Source organism: Macaca nemestrina, chromosome 4 (assembly GCF_043159975.1).
Source record: "Macaca nemestrina isolate mMacNem1 chromosome 4, mMacNem.hap1, whole genome shotgun sequence".
Taxonomy (NCBI): domain Eukaryota; kingdom Metazoa; phylum Chordata; class Mammalia; order Primates; family Cercopithecidae; genus Macaca; species Macaca nemestrina.
The window spans coordinates 168,374,367-168,389,557 of NC_092128.1; the positions used below are offsets into that span (position 1 = coordinate 168,374,367).

The window sequence follows — 15,191 nt, forward strand, 5'->3', positions numbered from 1 at the left end:
TAACCTTCCTGAATGAGGAGGAGCAGGCAGAGAAAAATATGTATAGAGAGAATAAAAAGCATAGATTAATAACCTCAGATATTATCTTACCATATTCTTCTCCTAGCAAATCTTTGGACAGTGACACCCCCACATGCAAATTGGTGCTTGGTTCTGTGGGTGGAGGAAGAAAGGGAAGCCTGGACATCTGGTGAATTTCCTGGCTCACCTGAAAGTTTCTGCTTATACCTGGAGTAGATACACCCTCTTTCATCTATATCCCTTTACTGCCCTCATCCTCCCCACCTTGGGAACTTGGCACAAATATGGGCAGAACTTCTCCTGAACATAATTAGAGAGAGAGGTGCCCTGCCAATATAAAAGACAACTGTACAGGGGAGGCCCTGTCAATAAGACCCAACTGAAGACTTGGGTCTTCCAGCCATGTTTTCTTCCTCCTCAGTCACCATCCTCCTCCAAATCCCTGTGCTCAAAAAATCAGAGACAGCCACTCATTTTCATTTAGGGGAGTGGAATGAATCTACTGTCATATTGGTGTCCAGCCCTTCTTTCACCCAGCATCCATCAACAGGATGGTGTTCCTCTTCTTTTCTTCTTTGTGCCTTTCCATTTCTGATATAAGTGAATATACAAATGAGTGAAAAGTCAAAAATCCTCCTATACCTCCCTTAGTTTACATATGTGAAGAACTGGGTATGTACTTGATCCCATTTTCTCTTTGGTCAAGTACAAAAGCTGTTTTTAGGTGTTTTTTGTTTATTTGTTTTTTGTTTTGAGATGGAGTCTCTCTCTGTCTCCCAGGCTGGAGTGCAGTGGCACGATCTCTGCTCACCGCAACCTCTGCCTCCCGAGTAGCCGGGACTACAGGCATGCACCACCACACCCAGTTAATTTTCATAGAGATGGGTTTTCACCATGTTAGCCAGGGTGTTCTCAAACTCCTGACCTCAAGTGATCTGCTCGCTTCGGCCTCCCAAAGTGCTGGGATTACAGGCATGAGCCACTGCGCCTGGCCCCATGTTTTTAGATTTTGATTTTTTAAATGTATTGGTATTATTCATTTCACTCTGATTTTGCTTTTGTAAATCTCACTGTGTATCGTGAACATCCCTCCCATTTGGGACATTTATATGTCCCAATACAACTAAATATGATTCTCTTTAAGAGCTGCATCATTTTCCACTGCGTGTGTGTGTGTGCACGAACATGCACAAGTGTCATGATTTAATCAGTTACCCATTGATGGACATTCAGACAGCTTATGATTTATTGTCACTACAATGATACAAATAGTATTATGTCTATATATGTTATTATCAAGTGTGATTTTTGTAATAATTCAATAATTTGAATTCCTGTATAATGTATAGATGTTTTAATTCAAATAGTTGCTGCTAGATTTATTTTCCAAAACAAATTGAGGAATTCATGCTTCTCTCATAAAAGCGAGGGAATGCTCATATCCTTGACTATTTGCCAGCATTGGTTGTTATTGCTGGTTTGAACATTTGCCAGTCAGACAGGTTAAAAAAAATATTGTAATTCCAATTCAGTATGAGAATAGAGTAAGGGTAATGATGTCAATCTCAAACAAAGCAAAGAGTGCCCAAGAGCCTGAACTATTTGGTTGTACACTGGTATCTCTTTCTCTGCTTGACCCTGGCTCAAAACCTACATTCCTCCATACAGAGGTCTGAGAAAGTTGGAAAGATTCAGTGTTTTCCTTAGTAGTGTTTTCTTTCAGTTCAACAGGATTATGTCAACTGTTATTACAAGGAAAGGCCATTGACACACCAGTGTAAAAAGGAAAAGGTGGGTCCACTGACTAAGATTAATAAAAGGGCAAACACACATAGAAACAGCTTTCAAACCTAATACCAAGGAAACTGGCAGGACAGAGCTAGCCTCAACGCTTATATATTCAGGGTATCTCCTGAACTTTTATCACCTAATTTAAGAAATTAACCACAGGACAGCCTTGGAAAGGTCTAATAGTGGTACTGATATCAGAGTGGGTTTTTAAAGTGTATTAACTGCAATCTTACTCTTAGTCTATTTGATACTACTTATTTCAGAACTATTAATGATGTTTGTGGATATATATATCAGACATATATATATATACACACACACACACACACAGATATATATATATCAGACTATAAGCTTAAAATCAGGAGACTCTTTTATATATTTTTATAATGCCTCAAATCTAGCATAGTATCAGGTATGGAGTATATGCCCCGAGTCTAGCAAAGTGTCAGTACAGTTCTGTAAATGTTGATTGCAGAAACTGAAACACCATCAGCATAATAAACCACTGGATATACTGACACAGATCTGTTGACAGATCAGTGCAATGGACTGTACTGTGTTCCAATTCACATGGTGAATTCATATGTTGAAGCCCTAATGCCTTATGTGACTGTATCTGGAGACAGGGTCTTTAGGAGGTAATTAAGGTTAAATAAGGTCGTAAGGGTGGGGCCCTAATCTGATAGTACAGTGGCTCCTATGAAGAGGAAGAGAGAGAGAGACCTCTCTCCTTCTCTCCAGGCATGTGCACCTGAAGAGAGGTGATGTGAGCACACAAAGAGAAGGCAGCCATCTGCAATTGAGGAAGCAGGCTCTCACCAGTAGCCCAACTGGCTGGCACCTCGATCTTGGACCTCCCAGCCTCCAAACTATGAGAAAGTAAATTTCCCTTGTTCAAGTCAACCGGTCTCTGGTATTTTGGTATGATTGCCCAATCAGACTAAAACAACCAGAAACCCCATGACAAGTCTATCGTTTTTGATTGGTTTAATGACAATGAATGAAAAAAATGAACAATCACTTTTTTCGAATCATTCTGTAATAGAGTCAGCATCCAAGAATGAATTACAGCACAATACAGGGCATGTATGAATTTAAGAATAAGGACTAACCCAAAGGCTTGGGAATAGAACGTAACAAAGTAGGGAAGTGAGAAAAAAATATTAAAATGGGCCATAAGTCACATTTAACAAAAAAAAAAAAAAAGATTTTGTTCTATGTGGAAACTTTTACTCAGCCTACATATTCTTTGATTCTAAGTTTGATTAGCTATGATAAAGTTTGAGAAACATTTCAGTCCCATTTTCTTGGAGTTCACCAAAGGTTGCTAAAATATCACCAAGTGTTGTTTTTAAGCTATAGCCCCAATATGTTTTTCTAAACTGGAGTACGGAAACTCATCCAATGTTTCTTATGAAGCACAGGATCCCACAAAGAAGAAGAAATGTCATTTATTTCTCCTATTTGTCTCATATTACATTTTTATAGAAAGTTGGCTAGAAATTTGCAACCCAAAATTAGCAAGAAAAGTCTATGATAACCTCACCCTCACTAGAGATTCCTTGAATAAAGGTTGTCTTTATAGAAGAATTAACTGAAAAATTTGAAACATGCTCTACATATTTACCATTATGATGCCTAAAATGAACATACCAGTGTACATTCAGAAATCTAGATCGAAGGCACTTTTTCACACTTTACTCATTCTTTAAGTAGTAAATAGAAGGATGTTCTAAGCAATTAGCACAGAGATGCTTGACATTTTCACAGCAATCCAATCAACTTAACAGGGGCATATTTGCAATGGCTTGGTTCTTCTGAAGGTAACAACTTTTTCTCTTCTTTTCTCTTTTTTTTTCTGTTCAAATTTCAGAATTACCTCTCTCAGTTGCTAAAGTGATACCCTTAATTTCTAGGGCATTCTGACATATTTGTCAGTACCATCTCTCCAACAACTTTAAAAATTGTCACAGGGATAAATGCACTTTTGAAAACTAACAGTCAAAACTTTATTCTGTTATCCTTTATATACTTTTTTATTGATAATCATAAGCCTTATTAATTGGATTCGTCACCTTTCCCTATGGCCAAAACATTGAAAGTAGAATTTTGAGTTTTATTCTTTATTATATCATTTTACTCTAAAATATGTTCAAATAGATTTTCCCACCCTGTGTAGTATTGTACTATGTAAAGAAGATTTGTAACTAGGTCAACATACACTGTTTCTAGGCACCACTAAGAAAATAACTGTGTTATACCCATAATAGAAAATTACCAGAGTAACAGGATTAAAATGACTCATTAGGCCCTTGATTGGGGTGCTCTGTGCTACAGGTAGTGCCAAATCGAGGGCTCAAGGGCTCTGAAGACTCATGTTGTGAAAGTTTCCTTGAGAGGTCAGAAGTCACTCTTTCAAAATACAAAGACTCTTTCAAAAAACAAATGAGAGAATGCGTTGGATCTTGAGAAAATGGGATATGGCCCCTCTTTCTCTCTGAGAATGAACATGCAGTTTGAGTAGTCTGAATCTTGGAGGAAACAGAGGAAGCTGTCTACACAACACCTTTCCCTGCATAATCTAGAAAGGTAAAGAATAACCAACCACTGCCCTATAGGGTGACAGCCACCAGAGTGAGACTGACAGGAGGACATTTGGAAGAAGCACCTGGATCCGAAAAGGAAGAATCCATATATGTTCCATCCCTGTGCCTGAGAAGAAGAACTTTGAGAAAGATCAAGAATTTGGTAGCCTAGAAAAGAGGGATCTCTGCTTTATATACAAATTCTAATACAGTGTCCTCATGAATGTTTTATTCATTCATTCAGTACTTCTTATTGCTGTCTGTGAACTAGATACTAGAAAAGGATAAAATACTGAACAAGCATATATGACTCCTGTCCTCATACAGCTCATATCTAACTAGGACATGTAAATCTCGGCACTGTTCTGTATGTCTTTCCTTATCTACACAAAATTTGTCAATGTACCCTACTTTCTCTATCTTCAAAATAGATCCAGAACTTGGCTGTTTGTCACAAAACATCAATTTGGTTCAAGACACAATAACTTTTGCCTGTATTATTGCAACTACCTTCTACCTGACCTACTGTTTTATAATAAGTTTGTCCAGTTTCAGCATATTCTCCAAAGAACAGACATAGAGATTCCATGAAAACATAATCTATTCACAACTTTTCAATGGCTTCCCATCTCACTCAGAATAAAAACTAAGAGTCCTTACCATGGTATACCAGGACCTACATGAGCTGGCCCCATTATTTCTCTGACTACATCTCCTCCTCCCTCCTCCCTTATTCATTTCTCCTTAACTAAACTGGGCTCATCACTCGTCACTGTTCTTTGAACAGAGCAGTCAAGCTCCTTGCTCAGATTATTGCACTTCATACACCCTCTGCCTGAAATGTCCATTGCTCAGAGAGCAATGGAGTGCACATGTAAAAGCTTAAAATTTGCATTTCTTTTAAAATGTTTTTCAACTCAGGCTGTTCATTATTTGGTACTGACCTCATGCCCAATTTGGTTATATTAGCAAAATTCTTTATTATACGAATGCTATACAAGTGCTTTAATCCTGGCTTAAAGTCTTTTTCTCCACCTAGAGGGCATATATTCTGGTTCTAATTCTAACTATCAACACTGTATACTTAATAACTATTCATTTTTGTCAGCCCCTGATATTAACATAAACCATAATTAATATAGCCTCACTGGTGGCATCAATGAAATCCACAGATACCAAAGTTGAACTAATTTTCTTTAAAATTATATCAATTCTACATGCGATTTTGCACACATATTTGTCTCCAATACCTCGCAAAACCCTACTGATTAAAAAAAAAAAGGATACAAGTATAAAATACAACAAAGCCATATAAAATAGAACAAAGTCATAAAAAAAAGATAACATGGCAGGGAAATGGAGGTGTGTGTGCATACTTTACCAACAAATAAGAAATGTCAACATATTTCTGAAAGATCAAACATAAATGGAAGTGGGTCGATAAAACAAGCAGGAAAAGTTAGAGCAGTAAACTGCTAAGTATCTGCAAAGTTAAAAGCCAATCATATAGTTGAAACATCTTGCATCATGATTTTCTAGGGCAGTCTTTTTTTCCTAGAATAATTAATAGAAGCCCCCATTTATCTCAAAATATGCCAGTTTAGAAGACAATTAAATGACCATTATCCTTATGGAAATTCAGTTTTAGTTTCATAAGAAGCAAGAAAAAGATACACTAATTACAGAACAGGTGTTCTAGAAAGAATACTAACCCACCTGGCAACCTTCATCAGCTTCTTTCACCCCATTCAGAGTCATGTGCTTTTGTCTCCTGTGTAAAAAAATTAAAAAAAAAAATGCCTTTTCTTTATAAACTGAATATCTAGGTAAGCTAATGTTTTGAAGGTGAATATTGATGCCCACAGTAAATCTCTCCTCATCTGGAATTTTGAGACCCACAGTCTAGCAGCCTACTCTTTTTCATCCTGAAGTGAGGAATGCCACTTCCCACTCAACTCTACCACACACAGAGAGAGCTTGCCATCACATCACCACTGCACCAGGAAGAGGGAGCTGCAAGCCAGTCCTCTTCTCTTAAATATGAGTGGCCAGCCAATGATCACCAGGCACATAAAGTACACCAGCTGCCTGAGGAGAAAGATAAAAATACCAAACAAAATGACTGGTCACACAGGAAACTTCACTAATTAGACAGTATTTTTATTATTTTACACAGATAGTTTTTGTTTGGGTTTGCCTACATGTTCTTTCTAAGCTACCCAGTATAGGGTATTTTGTTACAGCAGCTCAAACAAAGACAGGCAGTAATATGGTTTAGCTGTGTCCCTACCCGAAATATCACCTTGAATTGTAATCCAACTTGTAATCCCTATGTGTTGTGAGAGGAACCTCATGGGAGGTGATTACATCATGGAGGCGGTTTCCCCGTGCTGTTCTCATGATAGTGAGTGAGTTCTCATGAGATCTGATGGTTTTATAAGGAGATTTTCCCCCATTCGCTCTGCACGTCTCTCTCCTGCCACCATGTGAAGAAGGATGTGTTTGCTTCCCCTTCTGCCATGGTTGTAAGTTTCCTGAGGCCTCCCCAGCCATGCTGAACTGTGAGTCAACTAAACTTCTTTCCTTTATAAATTACCCAATCTCAGGTATTTCTTCATAGCAGCACGAGAACAAACTAATACAGACAGCTATTACTGATATTTCAGATTTACTACAGAAAAACACACTTGTCATGTATTGGCAGAACTCAGTGTATTAAGTACTTACTTTCTGTATATTGGGTATTAACTTTTAAGAAGATTATATATTATAATTTAACTTTTCATTGTTATCATTCATTGGTTCATTCAACAATATTCAGTAGTTGTCCATTATATACAAAGCCATGGCATAGATACACAATGTAACCTTAAAAAATGTACAGATTACCCTGATATGTTCCAGGAGGAATTTTTAAAGGGTGCAGCCAGTTAAAAAAATAGTTGGGCAGTTCTTCAAAAGGTTAATCATATAAGTTACTATACGACCCAATAATTCTACTCCCAGGAATATGTCAAGAGAAACAAAACCATACGTATATTCAAAAATTTGTACTTTTATGCCAGCATTATTCATAATAGCAAAAAAGTGGAAAAATTTCAAATGTCCATCAACTGATGAATGGATAAATAAAATGTGGTGTATTCACACAATGGATACTTGGTGACAGAAAGAAGTGAAGTACTAATGCCTGATACAACATGGATGAACCTTGAAAATATTTTGCTAAGTTAAACAATGTATTGTATGATTCTATTCACATGAAATATCCAGAACAGGTAAAAAATAGACACAGAAATTAGATTAGTATGTGCCAGGACTGAGTCAAGGAGTCCATTCCCTTACATTCAAGTGTCTCCTGAGATCAGCACAAGAATGAAATTAAGAAATTCTATGTTGTGAGATCATTAATGCAAAATGTCAGTGAATCATAATGTTGAATTGTGTAAGTGGAGCAAGATTTTAATGTCCCAAAGGTTATTTTCCATCCATCAAATAAAAGGAAAGCACTAGTATTCTTTTTGCTTTGTTAAATTATTATCCTTTTGTTCTTTTATTTGTATTATATGAAACCTCAATAAAATACAAAGTCTAATCAGTCTTCACAGATAAAAAATATTTTCTTCCATCTGAAAATACACCAAAACAAAAAAGCAGGGTGTGAACAAATAGATATATTAAGATTGGCAGAATTGTTGATAATTGTTGGAAGTTGGGTGATATGGTTTGGCTGTATCTCATCTTGAATTGCAATCCCCATAATCCCAATAACGCCCATGTGTCAAGGGTGGGACCAGGTGGAGGTAACGGGATCATTGGTGCGGTTTCCCCCATGCTGTTCTTGTGATAGTGAGTGAATCTCATGAGATCTGATGGTTTTATAAGTGTCTGGAATTTTCCCTTCTTGAACTCACTCCATCCTGCTGCCCTGTGAAGAACATGCCCACTTCTTTTTTCTCCACGATTGTAAATTTCCTGAGGCCTCCCCAGCCATGCAGAACTGTGAGTTAAATTACCCAGTCTTGAGTATTTCTTCATAGCAGTGTGAGAACTGACTCATACAGGGGATGAATATGTAGAATACTTGATGCTGTTCACTCTATTTTCGGTATTTTGGATATGTTCATTTAAGACAAATAATAAGTAATTCTTATAACAGATGTTTGTGAAGTTTTTCCCTCAGCTTCAAAAGACAAAAACCTCATATTCCTGATCTACAATTGAGGAATGTGGGAGACAGATCACATAACAGAGGTTTTATATAGTGAGAATGGCAGAATGCCCCCCAAAGATATTCATGTCCTAAATCCTGAGATCAATAAATATGTTACCTTGCATGGCAAAAGGGTCTTGGAATATGTAATTAAGGTTATAGGACTTAAAATAGGAATTGTACCTTTGATTACCAAGGGGGGCACATTCTAATCATGTAATCCCTTAAAAGCAGAGAACCTTCTTCAGGTGCAGGCAGAAGAGGTGCAGTAGAAGGAGAAGCAAAGGAGATTCCAAGTGTGAGAATGACTCAAAGCACACTAGCTTATCTGGAGATGGAGGAATTCAGGCGACCTTATATCCCTGAGAGAGGCTCTTGGTTCACAGCCTACAAGGAAGCAGAGACCTCACCTCTGAAGCCCAAATACCTGGATTCTGACAGCCAACTTGAAGGAACTTGGAAGAAGATTCTCCCTCAGAGCCTCAAAATACTAGTCCAGCTTGCCAACAACTTGATTTCAGCCTATAAAACTAGGCCAGAGAAAACAGCTGAGCTCACCCGACTTCTGAGCTACAGAACTGTGAGATAATAAATTTGATTGGTTTAAGTAGCCAAGTTTGTGGTAATTATAAGGTAGCAATAGGTCATAAATACATCATACTTTACATCAAAAGACCCAATTTGCTGAACAATGTTTAAAAACATTTATTCCTAACTCAGAAGGCAGGGCAATGAGAAATTTTTATATTCTAATATTTTACCTGTCACACTGGGAAATATATAAAAAGAAGTTGTGGTAGCAAAATTCATTGCTTCATGGTATTTACCATGATATTTCAAAAGAACAAGCTAACCAAACATTTTTCTAAATGCTACAATCTGACAAAATCATAAATATAATCAGATCCTGGCTGGATTTAACCACATATAGTGAGAGTTGGATTTGAGTGAACATACTCTAAGGTAGCTCAGATGAGAAACTTCTTGTCATTATAACTTGTTGTTATTTACTTTCTGTCATTATAACCTCTGTTTAAAGAACCTGATTTTTAAAATCTTGGTTTAGATAAGCAAAAATAATATCTAGAGTAGGTAAACCTTCAGAAAAATGAAAGCATTCATGAGCCCCTCGTGGGCATATAAATTGGTCCAAAGTTTAGGGAGAGTCATTGGTGATACACTTCAGAAGTCAGGATAATGTACTTGACTTCTGATCTAAAATTCCACACCTATTTTTTTTAGTAATGTATTTTATTTGACTCATTTATTCAATAAATTGTTATTGAATGTCCATCTTACATCAAGTATTTTTTATTCAGATTAAAAATACAGAGATCAATAAGATAGTAATCCTGCCCCCAAGGAGCTCACACACAGTTTAATGGAGATATTACCTGTTTTATATACTTTAAGTTCTGGGATACATGTGCAGCACGTGCATGTTTGTTACATAGGTATACACGTGCCATGGTGGTTTGCCACACCCATCAACTTGTCATCTACATTAGGTATTTCTTCTAGTGCTATCTGTCCCCTAGCACCCCACCCCGAGTCAGGCCCCAGTGTGTGATGTTCCACTCCCTGTGTCCATGTGTTCTCATTGTTCAGCTCCCACTTATGAATGAGAACATGTGGTGTTTGGTTTTCTGTTCCTGTGTTAGTTTGCTAAGAATGACGGTTTCCAGCTTTATCTATGTCACTGCAAAGGACATGAACTCATCCTTTTTTATGGCTGCATAGTATTCCATGGTCTACACCTATTTTTTAAGGAAATAATTATAGTAGTGTTCTTCAACCCAGTAACTCCACGTTAACATACTAAGGAAATAATGTTAGATGTAGCTTACATAAAAATAAATATTAAAATATAAAAACTAGGCTATAAAAATTGTTATCATAGCAGAGTATACACCAGCAAAATTGCTAACAACCTAAACGTTCAGCAAAAGTGATAAGGTACACCCACATAATGAAATGCTGTAAAGTCAATTAAAAGTATGTTGTCGATAGGTACTGATTAACATGTAAAAGGTTTTTTTTTTTCACATCGGATGGGTAATGTGCCAACGTTTGAGTGAGGTACATCTCACACATGAGTGGGAAGACTCAAGCATCACACTTATGAACTACAAAAGGATCAACATGTAAAAGTAAAACACATCAACAACAAAATAGTATTACAGTGAAGCATCTGAAAGCATATGCACCAAAATGTAGTTTTTTTCTGTCAGTCTGCATCCTTTGACATTTCCATGATGATTATAAGCTTAGTAATAATAAACAAAAATTTTATTTTTAAGAAGTGAAATTTATATTTCTGTGCTTTTATATAAATTTCCAGAAAGTTGTTTATCCAATTAGAACAAAAATGATTGTTTATATTTTAGGAAAAATGACAAAATAGCTTTTTATTGGGAGCAAAAAATTAAGACAAAGAATATTCTCCCTTTCCTCAGATGTTTGCACCTCTTATATTTAAAAAAGTATCATTAGTTTTATTTCTTACCAAAAATACATCTAATATTCCCTCCCACCATTATATCATAATTTTGTTCAAATTATGCACTAAATTTCATTAGTCAGACTCATTCATTTGAAAATGCTGCAGTTTCAGAGCTTCCACCTCTTCCTTTACCACTACAGAAACTTTATCTGAAAGTTTTATGTCCAAACATTGGCTAGAGAACCAAACATAATTCTATGGGCTCTGAACATATCAAAGACTATGGAACAATTTGACTTCAAGGGAGAAAGGAAGTGAAAACTTAGCTTTTCGAGATAAGTATCTAACTGAGACAAATCTGAAATGTACATTTTATCAGATTTTCCTAAATTTCAACTTTCAGGGCTTGTATTAACTGGCATAGGATGACGTTTTTCATGAAAAATCAAAGGAGGTTCTAGTGATCCAAAGGATTGCAGCATTTGAAATATGTAGTGGATTTACTTTTTGCTAAGTCCCTAATTGCTCCTAAAGCATAGGGAGTCAAAAAAAGTTGGGACACCACCTTCATGATCTCATCTAAACTTAATTGCCTCCCAAAGTCTCCACCTCCTAATAGCATCCCATTCGGGGTTAGTGCTTCAACATATGAACTGAGGATACAGTCCATAATACCTATTTTGTAAGACTGCTTGAGAATTAAATTGAGTTCTGCATATAACCCAGAGCCTGATATAATAAGGGCCCACACTGGATAGCAAGGATTACTGGCAGGAGAAGTTAGTGGGTGAGGGTATGTCAAGAAAACAGTATGAGCTAAGGTACAGAGGTGGGAATGGATCATTTGTGTCCAGGCAATGGCAAGCAGGTAAGACCAGCTGGAATGTAATATTCACATTAGACAGAGGAAGGAAATATCAGAAGATCTGAATGTGCATTGGGAAGAACCTGGATTTCCTTGAACACATTTTTCTTCCTAATTGTCTAATGTTTCTGGCAAATATTGGTCTCTACTTTCTCTCAAAATGCTTATTACTTCCAGAAGAGCAACAGGAGTATTCAAACAACTAGCCAGCAATCATAAAAGTGGAAACTACTTTAGCTGCTCATTCGGAGCATGTCCTAAATATAATCGAGCTTAGGAAAGTTGAATACTCCCAAGGCAGATGTGCAGTGAAAACCCTAGCTCCAAGAACTCTATTACTGTCTCAAGAGGATTTGCACAATGAGGCTATGCAGAGAACCACATTACAGAGAGGCACTTAAGCTTCCTTTTCATTAACCTCAGAATGTGAGCTGCCTATCATTATGCTTTGAAATTGGCCCTTATGGATTTGTGGTTGGTGTTGGAAATGTCCTTATTTTAGTAGATAGATCTAGTCTTTCAACTCTTTTTGCTTTGTGTTATTATGATTAAATATGATAGAATGACACAGTAAAAAAAGCAGGTAAGCTTCAAGTAGCTGAGGTACAAGAAAATAGGGTACATTTACAATCAGGAAATTGATAACATTCGTTGGTTCAACTGGCAGGATAGTGGTGTTCTAGATCCTTGCTACTACTCAGAGTGGGTTCAGAAACCAGCAGCAACAGCATCACATGAGAGTTATTAGAAATGCAGCGTCTCAGACATCATTCCACACTTACTGAATCAGAATTTGTATTTTAACAAGGTCCCCCTGTAATTTGTATGCACACTAATAATTGAGAGGTACTATTAGTTAATAATTGAGAGGCACTCACAATTGTGCTGTTACTTTAGAAAGCCTCCCACTAACACGTCCCTGCCCTCCCAACTCTCATCAGTTAGGAATCAAATTCAGCTGCTAGTCACACATTTGGGGTTTGGTTTTTCTTACGTATGAAAAGTCAGTAGTTAGTGCAGAGCTGAAAGAGAAGCCCCATAATGCCATCAGAAACTCAAGTTCATGCCATCTTTATGATCAGTGATCCCAATATATGTTTGTCACCTCAGGTCACAAGAAGAAAGCTCCACATCTTGTCTGAGTTCCAGACAAAAGGAAAGAAGTGTAAAATCAAAGTGCCTGATACAGTTTGGCTCTGTGACCCCACCCATATCTCATCTCGAATTATAATCCACGTGTGTTGATAAAAGAACCTGGTGGGAGGTGATTGGATCATGGGGAAGTTTCCCCCCATGCTGTTCATGTGATAGTGAGAGAGTTCTCATGAGAGCTGATGCTTTAAAAGTGTTTGGCATTTCCCTCCTCACCCTCTCTATCTCCTGTCACTTTGTGAATAAGGTGCTTGCTTCCCCTTCACCTTCTGCCATGATTGTAAGTTTCCTGAAGCCTCCCCAGCCATGAAGAACAATACGCCAGTTAAAACTCTTTTGTTTATAAATTACCCAGTCTCAGGTAGTACCTTTATGGCAGTGTAAAAATGAACTAATACACAGAATTAGTACCAGAATTGGGGCACTGCTATAAAGACACTTGAACATGGGAAGTGACTTTGGAACTAATAATGCGTAGAGGTCGGAATAGTTTGGAGGGCTCAGAAGAAAACAGAAAAATGTGGGAAAGTTTGGAATTCCCTAGTGGTTTGTTGAATGGTTTTCACCAAAATGCTGATAGTGATATGGACAACAAAATCCAGGTTGAGGTGGTCTTAAATGGAGATGAGGAATTTACTGGGAATTGGAGCAAAGATCGCTCTTGCTATGCTTTAGTGAAGAGACTGGCAGCATTTTGCCCCTGCCCTAGAGATCTGTGAAAATTTGAACTTGAGAGAGATGACTTAAAGTATCTGGCAGAAGAAATTTCAAGCAGCAAAGCATTCAAGAGGCCAATTCTGGCTTATTCTGAAAGCATTCAGTTATATATGTACACAAAGACATGGTTTGAAATTGAAATTTATGTTTAAAAGGGAAGCAGAGCATAAAGGTTTAGAAAATTTGCAGCCTGTTCATGTGGTGAAAAAGAAACCCCCATCTTCTGAGGAGGAATTCAAGCCAATGAGCTGAATATTAACAGCCAAGACAATGGAGAAAACGTCTCCAAGGCATGTCAGAGACCTTCAAGACAGCCCCTCCCATCACAGGCCCAGGGACCTAGGAGAGCACAGTGGCTTCTTGGGCCAGCCCAGGGCCCCACTGCTCTTTGCAGCCTCCAGACATGGTGCCCTGCATCGCCGCTGCTCCAGCTCCAGCCATGCTGAAAGGGGCCAAAGTACAGCTTCAGCTGTTGCTTCAGAGGATGCAAACCCCAAGCCTTGGCAGCTTTCAAGTGGCGTTGGACCTGTGGGTACATAGAAGACAAGACTCGAGCTTTGGGAACCTCTGCCTACATTTCAGAGGATGTATGAAAATCCCTAGATGTCCAGGAAGAAGTCTGTTGCAGGAGCAAAGCCCTCATAGAGAATCTCTTCTCTGGCAATGCAGAGGGGAAATGTGGGGTTGGAGCCCACACACAGAGTCCCCACTTGGACGCTTCCTAGTGGAGCTGTGAAAAAAGGGCCACCATCCTACAGACCCCACAATGGTAGATCTACTGAAAGCTGGCACCATGTACCTGGAAAAGCCACAGGCACTCAATGTCATCCTGTGAAAGCAGCCATGGTGGCTATACCCTGCAGAGCTGCAGGGATGGAGCTTCCAAATGCTGTGGGAGCCCACTTGTTGCATCAGTGTGACCTAGATGTGAGACATATAGTCAAAGGAGATCATTCTGGACCTTTAAGATATAATGACTCTCCTGCTGGGTTTTGTACTTACATGGAGCCTATGGCCCCTTTGTTTTGGCCAATTTCTCCCATTTGGAATGGAAACATTTACCCAATGCCTGCAACCTTATCGTACCTAGAAAGTAACTAACTTGCTTTTGATTTTAAAGACTTATATGTGGAAGTGACTTGCCTTGTCTCAGATGAGACTTTGAACTTGGACTTTTGGGTTAATACTAAATAAGACTTTGGGAGACTGTTGGGAAGGTATGATTGTGTTTTGAAATGTGAAAAGGACATGAGATTTGGGAGAGGCCAGGGTAGAATGATACGGTTTGGCTCTGTGTCCCCAACCAATCTGATCTCAAACTATAATCCCCATGTGTTGAGGGAGAGACCTGGTATGAGGTGATTGAATTATGGGGGCAGTGCCCCCCATGCTGTTCTCTCG

At 38.1% G+C, this 15,191-nt stretch overlaps 1 protein-coding gene and 1 pseudogene across 11 annotated transcripts in view; both read right to left on the reverse strand.

Moving 5' to 3' along the window:
* LOC105472815 (mitochondrial ribosomal protein L39) overlaps nt 1-15,191 on the reverse strand; it is a 262,274-nt gene that overhangs the window by 91,835 nt on the left and 155,248 nt on the right. The window contains exon 10 of one of the 11 annotated variants that reach the window (XM_071095526.1): nt 6,117-6,171. The exons of the other annotated variants lie outside the window; for them this stretch is intronic. Within the exon in view, the coding sequence (XP_070951627.1) occupies nt 6,130-6,171 (42 nt within the window). The 3' untranslated portion in view covers nt 6,117-6,129. The remainder of the gene's footprint in view (nt 1-6,116; nt 6,172-15,191) is intronic. 11 annotated transcript variants of the gene reach the window in all.
* Nucleotides 10,659-10,751, reverse strand: LOC112425083 (small nucleolar RNA U13; annotated as a pseudogene).